Source organism: Myotis yumanensis, unplaced genomic scaffold (genome assembly GCF_028538775.1).
Source record: "Myotis yumanensis isolate MYYU_CA2020_CCGP unplaced genomic scaffold, mMyoYum1.0.hap1 SCAF_1, whole genome shotgun sequence".
NCBI classification, from domain to species: Eukaryota; Metazoa; Chordata; class Mammalia; order Chiroptera; family Vespertilionidae; genus Myotis; species Myotis yumanensis.
In genome coordinates, this window is record NW_027223752.1 from 233,149,445 (window position 1) to 233,163,653 (window position 14,209).

The 14,209-nt window shown below is 41.2% G+C and overlaps 1 protein-coding gene across 9 annotated transcripts in view; it reads right to left on the reverse strand.

The window, feature by feature from the left end:
• Window positions 1-14,209, reverse strand: part of CPEB2 (cytoplasmic polyadenylation element binding protein 2) — a 67,978-nt gene that overhangs the window by 27,807 nt on the left and 25,962 nt on the right. For 7 of the 9 annotated variants that reach the window (XM_070399172.1, XM_070399170.1, XM_070399169.1 and 4 more), the window contains one exon: window positions 5,163-5,213. In XM_070399172.1, coding sequence (XP_070255273.1) covers window positions 5,163-5,213 — 51 coding nt within the window. Of the gene's footprint in view, window positions 1-1,896; window positions 1,997-4,661; window positions 4,690-5,162; window positions 5,214-14,209 lie in introns of those variants that run through there. The other 2 variants (XM_070399204.1, XM_070399194.1) reach the window with 2 other exon arrangements.

Below are 14,209 nucleotides of genomic sequence, written 5' to 3' on the forward strand. Positions count from 1 at the left end.
GCTTAAGTTTCTATGTTTGTGACTTAATATAGTCCATTTAGAGTTTCTGCCTTCAGAAATAGAATTTTGTTTCTGAGTAAATTTTCTTAAAAGAAACATAACTTCTTTCCTCCCAAAAGCACATCAAGCTCTTGATTACAAACATGGTTCTAAGTGGCTAATAACTGCATATTGCATATTTAAATTTCAAACTATGCTGCTAATCCCATCCTCCCATACTTCTACTCTATCTGTTCTCGTTTTGAAAAACCATATGCATTAATAAAAATACTACTTTCCTTGATGCAGGGGTTAAGGGGAAAACATAATTCAAACAGAAACCAATACTTGAATGTTCTGTACTACTATGAAAAAGAGAGTATTTCTGTTTCGTATTTTTTTTACTATTGATAATAAGACGTGTAAGATTTATACACCTATAGAATTATAAACATTCAAGCTGTCATTCTGACTTCAAAGTGTACTTAACCTTTGGTTTTTAAGCAATCTACCAACTCCTATGCAAGGAGACTTTCCTAAAAAGCCTCTGGATGTTCCAGTTGGACTCCTACAACGTTGGATTACTCAATAGTGGCAGAGTCTCCACCAGTCAATTCCACTTGATTTCCACTTGATTTGAGGACTATGGTCTGTTCAGAAGTAGGAGCTGCTTGCAGTTATATTTCTTTAGCATTTTTTGTTGTTACAATTAAAAAAAAATTGATACAACTTCATGAGACATATGGGTGTGGGATTATACCTCTTTTACTCTATCTGCGTTAACAGAGGCTCGGAGTTAAAGATTTATCAGAGGTACATCATAGTTTTACCAACTTCCCGACCTTTATCCCATACCTTATTTGTCCCTTAATTAAAGGAATATTTAAAAGTTTAACCATAACACTAATTAACTAGGAAGATAGGATCATAAAACCTTTATAATGTTCGCCTTATCTGCATAACAACTATACTATTTATATATTATTCTTTATTAAATGGACACAAGCCTAGTACTACTGGAACATCACAGATTTCTGCCAGTTCTGTATTTTCTAAAGAATGACCTTAATTTGTAATGCACTTATTTTAATGCATTTTTGTGTACCATCAAAACTCATTGTAACACGGGCAAGCACACCACTCTTTAGGAAACTGCCTGAGTAATTTTGCTTTTATTGACCCAAATTTGTCCCTATATAGCTTCTTCAAAATGGTTCTGGTTTGGCTTTCTGCAATAACAAAAAACAAGCCTCCTTTGTTCATTATATATAACATCCTTCAAATAATTGAAAATATAAGTTTATGCTTTCTTTAATTTTAAATTATTCAAAGTAAACGGATCCAACTCCTTTTTCTATTAATAGGACATGATTTTTACTCTTTAAAAGTGATTTTTGTCACTGTTCATCACCACCCACTGCCACAGATAACGTTTCCTTCCAGGAACTGTTCCAGATACATACTTTACATGAATGAATGCTTTCACTTCTCAAACAATCCCTTGGGGCAGGCAGCATGCTCTCTCTTAGACAGAAAGAATCTGAGTCAGAGTGAAGTTAGGTAAGTTGCCCAAGGTCACATAGCTAGAAAGGGCAAATTTGAGCTTAAGCTCAGAGAATCTGGCTCCAGAGTCTGTGGTACCAACCACTATGAACTACTATTAAACTACCACACAAAATATTAATGTATTATTAAATATCTATTTTCAAAGTAAATAATATTAGCTATGCTTATTGGTTAAATAATACAACTTATTTAATCAATTGTCTTATAGTTAAATCTCTGACATACTAGAGTGTAATTATTTTAGAAGCAGCTCTATGCATGAGATCTACACTTTTTTTAAACAGTCAATAATATCCTAATATATAAAAACCCTGGGTTGTAACGATCAGTAACGACCGAGGCTCGACCTACCGGAAATCAATCCTGCAGTCACAGCACTGATTGCTTCCGCTGCAGGTGCGGTGCCCCAGCACTGACTGCTGAGGGGGCTGCGCATCAGGGCCAGAGAGAGGCCTGAAGAGAGAAGCAGGGACTGATCCGTTGCCTCTGTGGCAGCTTTTGATCAGCACTTACCTCTCTCTTTCTCTCCCAGTCTGGCCAGCAGCAACTCCTCCATTTCTTTCCAGGCCTCCACCAGGGCTTCTGATCAGTCCTGCCTTTCTGATCAGGCCCCATTGATAAACCCAGAGATGCTGACTGGCATAGGAACTAACCAATCAGAACCAAATGTGGGTGCTGTGGGGAGCCAATGGCTGCCTAAGAGGCAGAGCTTCTGATGCTGACTGGCATAGAAACCGACCAATCAGAACCAAATTTGGGTGAATGTAAGGGAGCTAATGGCTGCCTAGGAGCTGGAGCTTTTGATGCTGACTGGCATAGAAACCGACCAATCAGAACCAAATCTGGGTGCTGTGGGGAGCTAATGGCTGCCTAGCAGGCGGAGCTTTTGATGCTGGCATTGAAACCGACCAATCAGAACCAAATTGGCAGCAGAGGAGGGCAGTTGGGGGCGAGATCAGGCCTGCAGGGGAGGGCAGTTGGGGGTGATATCAGGCCGGCAGGGGAGGGCAGTTGGGGACGACCAGGCCAGCAGGGGAGGGCAGTTAGGAGCGATCAGGCTGGCAGGCAGAGGCAGTTAGGGGCAATCAGGCAGGCAGGCAGGTGAGCAGTTAGGAGCCAGTGGTCCCAGATTGCAGTCAGACATCTCCCAAGGGGTTCCCAATTGGAGAGGATGCAGGCTGGGCTGAGGGAACCCCCCCTCCGTGCATGAATTTTGTGCACTGGACCTCTAGTTTAATAATAATTTACCATAGGTAGAGGCTTGTTATTAACATCACTTAATTTCCACATTTATCAGGGAGACAATTTGTTAAAAATATAGTTGAATTACATACAAGCTGTTACAAACTACCTCAAAAAAAATTCCCCTTATGTTTTAGTGCCCTTTGCCTACTTTTCTTGTCAATAAATCTTGATGTCTACAAAAATCTATTTAAATTTTTAATATTCGAATACTTCTTTATCCTTTAAATATACCCAATTTTCTGACTCTTGCTTCCCCCTCTTAACCAATGATCTCCAAATGAGCAAAATGAATGTTTTCTCTTTGAATAAAACTGTCTCTGCTGCCCTAAACACATTTTAATGTCCTAGCTTCATGATCTTTTATCTGCACCATCTCTTACCAGAAAAAGTTCAGAATTTTCAGGATGCTTTACTGAGTATGTATTGTGGCCATAAAGTGGCAGACTATGAAGACTGCTCACATGGTTAAAAAACAGATTTGCCCACAAGATGCAACTCTTTCCTGAAACAAAATGTACTTGTTTCTACTATGTGATGAAACATTTTCAATCTAACATCTATATTATTTAGAAAAATTTAAGAAACTGATAAAATAAATTCATTTAATTATGTTTAGTGTAACCAAAAGTTTAAGTCGTAAAAACAGTTCAGCAACTAAGCCCTTTGCTCACACATAACTGACATATTCTAATGTGATTACAATATACTTCTAAATTTTCCTAGCTTATTACACATTTAACAATCTAAGAACATCTGTGAATGATCTAACAGATTATCTCAAATGGATTTTCCTTCTGATGGATTTTGACAGATTATGTGAAACATTTGTAAATTCAAAATTTTCAACTGAATTGCTTTGTTTAGAAGTTAATATAGAAATGTGAATGATCATTATTTATCACAAAGAATATTTTTTTAAATTGTTTAAAGAAGGATCAATATAAAAATAATTTATTGTTACCTAAATCTATCATTATTTTATAATTCAAGCCACAAGAATAAGAAAAATTATTATCTATTTTCAGTTTTATAAACTCAATTTCAATAATATAAGTTATAGTCATAGATTTAAAGGTCAGAGACCAGCTACTCAAATAATGTTTTTTTTTAATTCTGTGGTAGAAAAACAGTTGAATGAAGTCCTGGAATTTAAGTTCTAGTACCAGAAGGTCAAAGTCTATATAAACACTGTGATTCACTGGATTAATAAACTTGGCCTAGTGGACTGTTTTTGAGGTCCAGGGTGGATGCGGCTTCAGTGTAGAGTACACAGTCTGGCCCTGGAAACAGAACCTTGACAGTTCTACCTCTAACTGTCCTTACAAACCTTCACTGATAGATAACCCAGTGCTCAGACTAAGCTGACGTGTGGTGGGCAACTCAATACATAATGGTCAAACACAATGAACCGATCACCGTATCTAATGCTTTAGTTACTCTCTCATTCGAAAATCCATTCCACCTTGACATTCTCCCAGGTAGCCTGGACTTTATTTCCACCTTTCTGTTACTAAAATAGTCTTCATTTTTAACATTGGTGCACATGGTCTAGCTTTACATTGGCCTTTTTTCAGCATTTGTCCTCCAACTTCATTGCTATCTTTTTTCAGCTAAGGTGTAGTTGAAATAGAAGTCAAGCCATTCTAATGATATAATTATGTATTTTAAAGTAAATACTATCTCTATTATTACTTCTTCCTACTTCCTGCTCATCACCCACCTTCTGATTTAAAAATACCTTTCTGAAGGATATTTTAATCCTTCATGCCTACTCCCACAGTCATGAATGTGTTAGTACTGTAACTCTCTGAATACAATGTTTGTCTAACAGAAAGAAAATAAAGTTTAATGAAAGTTTATTCTTTTCCTACCTTTGGTGAATTTCACATTGTAAATGTTCTAGTTAGAATAAATAAAGTTAGTGTGACCACCATGTTTACAAAATCACCAGTATATTCCTTAGTTGGACATTAACAGAAGTGCTATAGTAATAAAAAATTCTATATATTTGCAGACATTATCTCATTTAATTCTCCTAATAAACCTTTAGATTTTATTCCCATGCTCACAGAAGTTACTTCATCAAGGTTACCCCATTGCCTGGAAAGCCAATATTCAAACTCAAGACTGTCTCCAAAGACTGTGATAACTGAATTAAGTCATACTATCATAAATATTCTTCAATGGCTGCTTTGCCAGCCAGAATATATTCAAACACCCAATTCTGCTTTCTATACAGAAAGATTTGTAGCTTTATTTTTGTAACTATAATATGACTAACGTATAGTATAGGAAAGGTTTAGAGAAAGGCATTCAATCATCTTTATTTATGTAAATCAATTGGAAAAATAAAATGGTTTCATACAACTTACCATTTAACATCAACAGATTGTCAGTTCCTGGATGTGGATAGCTCAATCGACCTTTAAAAAGACAGGAAAGTGTGAAGATTATTGACCTATTTGCAAATTAAAAAAAGAAAGGGGCATAAGGGGAAAATTACTGAACACAGCATATTTCTTAAGGACTAAAAAGGTAATGTTTAACTCAAAGTACATTAACTAAAATGATCTTTGAAAGTTGAAAACAAAAACAGTTAACCTACTTAGATCATAAGAGCACAATGAGATTTGGAAAAAAATCCCTATAGAATAAAGCCTATTTATTTTGAAATGTAAAAACAATGTAGATATCCTAGTCTTTCAAACTTAATAGAGGATGTGAGAATTTCTTAGTATTACATTGTTTGTAATTTTGTTTTGTTAAAAATAAAATTTGAAAACAGTAATTTCTATTTTTAAATAAAAAACCTAAATATTAAAATAATAAACATTAAAAATTCATGATGACTTGCCATTTAATTCCGTATCATTTTATATAGTTGTATTTGAAGAAATTTAATGAAAATGTCTTAGAAGTATTATTACAGATACTGGAAATCTAACTTGTTTTAAGTTTACAGATGATATAAAAATAAAAATATAAAAAATGAAAATAGTAAGGCTTAAGAGAATAGCATAGTATTTCCTTTGAGTCATTCTTCAGTTAGGAGTTTTGCATTAGTAAATGCAGAAAGAACAACAGTATATATTAAGAAAAAAAGGTATGCATGAACATACTGTAGTTTATCCAGCATTTTTACATTCTAGCTTGTTTGGTGAAATGCCAACATAGACTATTTAAGAGATACATTAAAAACCATTTAGAAATCTGCTAAAAATTAAATGTCTGTGAGATTGCATTTTAGCAACTTTCAGCACAGTCCCTTTAAAAGACATTATTGGGACCTGGAGAGTAATATGCTGAGCAAAATAAGCCAGTTAGAGAAAGACAAGCATTACATGATCTCACTCATATGTAGAATGTAAAGAACAAAATTAACTGATGAACCAAATAGATCTAGAGACATAGAAGCATGGAACAGACTGTTGAATCTGAGGAAAGGAGGGTGTGGGTGGGTGGAAAGAGATCAAAGAACTTGAATGCATATATGCCTAACCCATGGACACAGACAATAGGGTGGTGAAGGCCTGGGGCAGAGGGCGGGGGCAGACTAGAAGGGGTCAATGGGGGGGGGGGGGGGGAAGAGGACATATGTAATTCAACAATAAATATTTTAAAAACAAATAGGGTAAAAAGACATTATGATAACAAATAATGTATTGCCACCAGAAGAGTGACCAATAAATATCTGAATGGAGTTGGTGTGATTAGTGAGGAGTACAGATGAACTGCATTACCTTTACTACCTCTGCAACTACTCTACATTTCTGGGCCCTTTATTCTGTCCAAATATTCCATACAAGATAAATCTTAAACAAAGGTGTCACTCTAACAGCACAGAAAAATGTTTATTGTTGTGATAGCTTAGTATGTACAGAAAGCAGAGCTTTCCTAAACAAGATTCCAATAGCATGGAACATTACTTTGAAGTATCATAGTTTATTTTGGAAATATGCCTATTTCTAAACATCTTGTTGCAGATGAGTAAATTTAGAGAACAATATAAGACCACAAAAAAATTACTGTTATTTCTGACTTGAGACTGAGCATCAAAACTATGAAAGTGGCAACCTATGTTGCTGTTCTGTATAACAAGTTCATTAAGTCTTGCACACTGACAGTGTGTGGGAGGCTGAGAATACAAATATGCATAATATACAGTCTTCCCTTGGTGCTTATGATGCAGTAGTGAAGACAGACACAAATATACAATTTCAATAAAATCTGCCAAATGTGAAGAGTTATGTACAGTATGCTATATAAAAACCCCCACAAAGGTATTTAACCAAGTCCAGGGATTCAGGCAAAACTCCCTGGAAAAAGTAAACTGAACAAAGCCTTAAGCCTCGCTCCACTTAAAAAACCCCACTAACTTTCAACTGCCACATAACTACCCTCTAACAGATTCATTGTTCATTTTATTTATCCCAAGACACAGATAACAAGATAATTTTATTGCTAATAGTTTTTGACTTCTTGGCTCTAAAGGGACTTAAAAGGCACACATGTGGAAAGTTCAAAAGACAGCTACCTATTTACAAATGAATATATACTTGTGTATATGTTCTAAAATATAGATGTCAAAGCAGGAAAATCTCTCAACGTAATAAAATACTCCAAAATGAAAGAAAGAAATTTAGACTATGTTGAAATTATACAATTACTTTTTCTCTACTTCAGTGAAACTACATCTTTACAAGTTAACTTTTACAGTTACATTTTACTTAGGATAGTTTAAAATTACTTTCACTAAGAACCTGCCAATTGATAACTTAACATTTAAGGGCTTGTGCCAGAAACTTTTCTAAGTTCTTCACAACCAGTTATTTAGCCCTCACAACAATCTATGAGTTAGGTACTATGATCTTCCCATTGAAGATAAAGACTCTGTGCCACAAAAGATGAAATCACTTGCCCAAGTTACACTGTCAGGTGGCTCTGGCAGGACTCCAACCCTGACAGTTTGGCTCCACACTCTTAATCACTATCTTATAATGACTTCCTAGGAGGTAATGTAATTCAAAAGAAGGTGTATACGGCTAATTATAGGAAAAAATCAGCCATTAAAAAAAGTCACAGAATTTTCTATAGTATATTAGAAACATACTTCAATATAGGTAAAAATACATTGCTGTAAAACCAATTTCTTCTCCCTATTGTCCAAACGCCCTGTGGTGCAGAGACTAGTAGTTATATACTAACACCTGTTCCTGTGAATAGCAGGACCCCCAAATGCCTAGAGTAAAAATCTACATTTCTCAGCCTTCCTTGTAGTTACATGTGCCCATGTATGTAAGCTGGCCAATGAGATGTAAAGCAGAATTGGTATGAAAAGTTTCAGGGAAGATATTCCCTTTCCTTTACCTTTTTCCTGCTTGCTGGAATGAAGATGAGATGGCTAAACTAAAACAGCCATGTTATATCATGAGGCAGAAGCTGGGTGTTACGGATAACAGAATCAGACAGAAGAAGCCTAGATCCATGAAAATCACCATAACACTTCTAGGGGTCCTATGTTTATGTAAGAGAAACAAACTTCTATTTTATTTAAGCCATTTATGAGTTTTTTGTTGTCCCATGAGCTCAATCGAAAGCATAGTACCTAAACATGTGTTTACATGGGGCAAGAAAGTATATTCTCGAAGGAAATGGAAATATTACAGAACAAGTTTTTATCAGTTCATTCTAAATCTCGTAAGTATGGGGAGAAGAGGGAGGACAACAAGTCCTGCTCTTCATTCTTTGTCAAGATAAATTTTCCCCTTCTCTGTAACTATTTTCTTTAATAAATATAGACAAAAAATGATCCCTGGTTAATGATGCCAACCTACTCCTCATTAGTGATGAGAAAATACTAGAGAACACTGCCATCCATTCTGCCAATTCCTTTTCTTAATTAAATATATTGGGGTGACATTGGTGAAGAATGTTATATAGATTTTTAAGTGTATAGTTCTATAATCCATCATCTGTATATTGCATTGTGTACCCATCACCCAAAGATAAATCTCCCTCTGTCACCATATATGTGAGCCCCTTTACCCTTTACTAACACCCCTCCCTTCCCGTTGGTAATCACCACATCGTAGTCTGTGTCAAAACACAATTTAAATCACATCAGAATCATAGAGAGCTTGGGTTAGAATTAACATTAGACCAATTAATAAGACAGATAGTATGGTGCAGTGGTTAAAAACTCAAACTCAAGAGCTACTAAAAGTTTCACCAGTTACTAGCACTAAAACTTGTGCAATTATTAATAAGCCACCACAGTCACCCAACTGTAAAATAAGAATAAATAGCTACCTCTTAGCTGTAAGAAATAAGTAAATTAATACATATATTTAGAACCCCAGGACAGTGCTTGGCATATGTATATCAAGTGTTCAACAGATATGTATGATACATTACTATATATATACACACACATATATATATATATCACATACACACACATATACATAGCCTTAAATGAAACTATCTGGTACTTCCTTCTTATGTGTTTTAAATAATGCATTGTTCCCACTGGTTTGGTAGACTTTTCTTTTCTTTTTAAAAAGAGTGTGGCCCTGGCACACACACACACACACACACGTTTATTGATTTCAGAGAGGAAGGGAGAGGGAGAGATAGAAATATCAATGATGAGAGGGAATCATTGATTGGGTGCCTCCTGCATGCCTCCTACTGGCTATCAAGCCTGCAACCTGGGCATATGCCCCTGACCAAAATTGAACCTTGAACTCTTCAGTCCGCAGGCCAACATTCCATCCACTGAGCCAAACCGGCCAGGGCTTGGTAGACTTTTCTAATATTTTTTTCATTGTCTATATTTCATCTCTATTTCCAAATCTAATTAGAAAAAAAATGGTTCATAAGATGTCTGGTAAAATCCACATAGAATGTGGTCATTACCAACCTTGAAAATCTCTAATCCAGGGGTCCTCAAACTACGGCCCACGGGCCACATCCGGCCCGCCGGGTGTTTTTGCCGCCGCTGCCTGTTGCTTAGCAGCCCACTAGTTGTTTTTTTTTAACTATAGTCCGGCCCTCCAACAGTCTGAGGGACAGTGAACTGCCCCCCCCCCCCCCGTTTAAAAAGTTTGAGGACACCTGCATCTCTGCTCAGATCCAAGAGGCAGGACAGCCATTCCTTACTTCACTCCCAAATCTCAATGCATAGCACATAAAAGCCTAAGAATAAGATCATACAAACATAGAAAAGACCCTGGTTCCAAAGTACCAATATAATAAAGAGGTAATATGCAAATTAACCCTCATGCCATCACAAGATGGCTGCCTACGACCAGGCTGGTGGGGGGGCCGTGAGGGGCAACCAAGCTGGCAGGGAGGACAGTAAGAGGCGACCAGGCCAGTGGGGGGGGGGGCACTTTGGGGCAACCAGGTCAGAAGGAGGGGCAGTTGGGGGTGATTAGGCTGGCAGTGGGGGCAGTGAGAGGCAACTAGGCCGGTAGGGGGGCAATTGGGAGAGACCAGGCCGGCGGGGGGGGGGCAGTTAGGGGTGACCAGGCTGGCAGGGAGGGGACAGTTGGGGCAACCTGGCCAGAAACAGGGGGCAGTGAGGGGTGACCAGGCCAGCAGGAGGGCAATTACGGGCAATCAGGCTGGCACGCAGAGGCACTGAGGGTCGATCAGGCTGGCGGGGGGGCAGTTAGCAACGACCAGGCAGGCAGGCAGGCGAGCGATTAGGAGCCAGCTGTCCAGGATTGTGAGAGGGATGCCCCACTGCCGGTTTAGGCCCAATCCTGGGCCTAAACCAGCAGTCAGACATACCCCAAGAGGTCCCAGATTGGAGAGGGTGCAGACTGGGCTGAGGGGGACCCCCCCATGAACAAATTTCACTCACCAGGCCTCTAGTCCTATCTAATAAAGAGGGAGTATGCTAATTGACCCTCACGCAAAGATGGCGGCACCCACAGCCAATAAGGAGGAAATATGCTAATTGACTGCCACAGCCTAAAAGATGGTGGCGCCCAGTCCCCTCAGTCCCACTGGGGCAGTAGGAGTGCCTGCCTCCAGAGACCTCCAGTCCTGTCAGCCCCTCAGCTGCCCAGGGGTGGCCCGAGGTGCAGGCAAGCCTCGGATGGCAGCTGCCCAGCTGACAGGAGGTGCAGGCAAGCCTCAGATGTCAGCTTCCAAGCCGCCCAGGGCCAGCCCAAGGTGCAGGCAAGCCTCAGATGGCAGTTGCCAAACTGCCCAGGGCCGGCCCGAGGCATAGGCAAGCCTCGGATGGCAGCTGCCCAGCTGCCCAGCACTGCCCAAGGCTCAGGTAACCAGGGCCGGCCGAGGCTTGCGCTGCCAGCGGTGGTAGCAGCAGAGGTGTGATGGGGCGTCGCCTTCCCCTGATCACTGGGTCGCCTCCCGTTCCTGAGGGTTCCCGGACTGTGAGAGGGGGCAGGCCAGGCTGAGGGACCCCCCCTCCAATGCATGAATTTTCATTCACCGGGCCTCTAGTTCTATCTAATAAAAGAGAAACATGGTAATTAGCCGTACCTCCGCTACCCTTCCCATTGGCTAATCAGGGCGATATTCAAATTAACTGCCAGCCAAGATGGCAGCCGGCAGCCAGGCAGCTTGAAGTGAACAGGAAGCTTGCTTGCTTCAGTGACGGAGGAAGCCAACGTTCCCCGCCTGCCGCTGCCGGCCTTTGAGCTTGCAGTCTGAAACATTGTTACAAATATAGAAGCTAAACAAGACCCCAGAAACCTGCTTTCAGCCAGCCGAGATCTCAGAGCTGGAATTGAAACAGTGTTTCGATTATAGAACCCAAACAAACCAGATACCTGCTTTCAGCAGCCGAAGCCTCAGAGCTGGAGCCAAGCCTCAGAGCTAAAGCTGGCCCAGAATAAAAAGAAAAAGAAAAAAAGGAGCAGTTGGGAGCTTCAGTCACCTGCCAGCCTGAAAACAGCCCTCAGCCCCTCACCCAGACTGGCCAGGCACCCCAGTGGGGACCCCCACCCTGAAGGGGGTGTGACCAGCTGCAAACAGCCATAAACTCCTCACCCAGGCTGGCCAGGCACCCAAGCAGGACCCCCACCCTGATCCAGGACACCCTTCATGGCAAACCAGCCAGCCCCCACCCGTGCACCAGGCCTCTATCCTATATAGTAAAAGGGTAATATGCCTCCCAGCACCGGGATCAGTGTGAGAGGGGGCAGCGCCCAAACCCTCTGATCGCCCTGCGGCTCTGTATGTGATAGGGGGCGGGGCCACAACCTCGCTATCTGCCCTGCTCTGTTCGTGACAGGGGAAGGCGCCCCAACCCCCTGATCAGCCCTGCTCTGTGTGTGATAGGGGGAGCTCCCCAACCCCGATTGCCCTGCGGCTCTGTGTGTGACAGCGGGCGGGGCCACAACCTCCCTATCCGCCCTGCTCTGTTCGTGACAAGGGAAGGCGCCCCAACCCCCTGATCAGCCCTGCTCTGTGCCTGATGGGGGGAGCTCCCCAACCCCCTGATCGCCCTGTGGCTCTGTGTGTGACGGGGTGGAGCCGCAACCTCCCCATCAGCCCTGCCTGGAGTGTGACAGGGGGGGAGTGCCCCAACCCCCTGATCGGCCCTGCTCTGTGTATGACAGGGTGCGGCGCCCCAACCCCCTGATCCGCCCTGCCCTGAGTGTGACAGTGGCGGCGCCCCAACCCCGATTGGCCCTGCTCTGTGGGTGATAGAGGGCAGCGCCCCAACGCCCCCACCCCCCATGGGCCCTGCTCTGTGTGTGATGGGGTAGACCCATAACCTTCCCATCAGCCCTGCCCTAAGTGTGACAGGGTGCGGCGCCCCAACCCTCTGATCCACCCTGCTCTGTGTGTGACAGGGGGCGGTGCCCCAACTCGCCTATTGGCCCTACTCTGTGCGTGACAGGGGGGAGCTCCCCAACCCCCTGATTGACCCTGCTCTGTGCGTGACAGGGTACGGAGCCCCAACTCCCCTGATGGGCCCTGCTCTCTGAGTGACAGGGGGCAGCGCCCCGAGCCCCCAATCGGCCCTACCCTGAGTGTGACTGAGGGTGGCATCGCAACCTCCCGATCCGCCCTGCTCTGTGCATGACAGGGAGCGGCGCCCCAACTCCCCAATCAGCCCTGCTCTGAGTCCGACCAGGGGCTGCACCTAGGGATTATACCTGCCCTCTGCCACCCGGGAGCAGGCCTAAACCAGCAGGTCGTTATCTCCTGAGGGGTCCCAGACTGCAAGAGGGCACAGGCCGGGCTGAGGGACCCCTCCCTCCCCCCTGAGTGCACAAATTTTTGTGCACCGGGCCTCTAGTATCTAATAAAAGCCATCAATCTACTTTAGTTTCCAGAAAAATTACTGTTTAACTCATTCTTAAATCAGGATCCCATCATAATTGTTTTACCTAATAATTATTTATAACTTTTAATGTTTTTATGTCATCTATACTAAAACGTATATCAAGAAATACAGAATATCAAAAATTTTGTTTCTTGTAAAATATAATTACAAAAGACTAAAGAGAAGTCATTAATCATCTAGTATGATAAAACTGGTACTAATTAAGATATATGCAATTAGTACTGAAATCAAGTTGAAGTAATGGTTGCAAAATTTTACATTGTAGAAAGGTAAAAATCATAATAAGCAATGGACATTCAAATTTGCCAATGGCAGTGTAAACTGGCATAAAACAAAAATAAGTTGGCAATATATGCCTAGAGCTTTAAAAACAATTGTTTTAAGTCTATTTTATGAAAATAAAAACAGAAAAAGCTTACTAAATTTTATTTAAAAATTTGAAATAACTAAATGTCCAACTGTAGGGGAATGGTTATACAAACTATTTCACATGCATGTTAATAATTTTTAAAAATTCTAAATAAATATTGAAAAATATGAATAATTTTGGAACATGTGTAATCATTCAGCCATTGGTTTATTAAGCCCCTCTTATCTGCTTGACATTTTGACAGATGTTGATCAAGATAAAGCCAAAACAGAGGTTGCCACTGGTCCCATGACACAGTATCCTGTGGAAGATCTAGGAGCTGTGAGCATGTATGGTTGAGTGATAACGAACTTTGTAGACCAGAAATCACTGAAAACACTGAAACCTAAACTGGTAGGTGCAAGGGGAGACTTTCAAGAAATAAGCCATTTACTGTATCAGATACCTGGGGAAAGGCTCAGAAATATGAGGCTCTGGTTATCACTGAGAGTAGATGTGGGAAGGCTGATGACTGCTTGTTAGTTTTTACCTGAATGAGAGACACACAGCCTCTTCTTGGCTCTTTTAAGGATGCTAGCAACTAGGCCTACAGCTGGTTGAAATGAAAACCACACATCCAGGTCCATTTCTCAGACCAATAGAAAAGACTGAGACACAGACACTGTGAGAGTTCCATCTGACTGGCTTACAGCAATGTTCACTACTAAACCCCAACT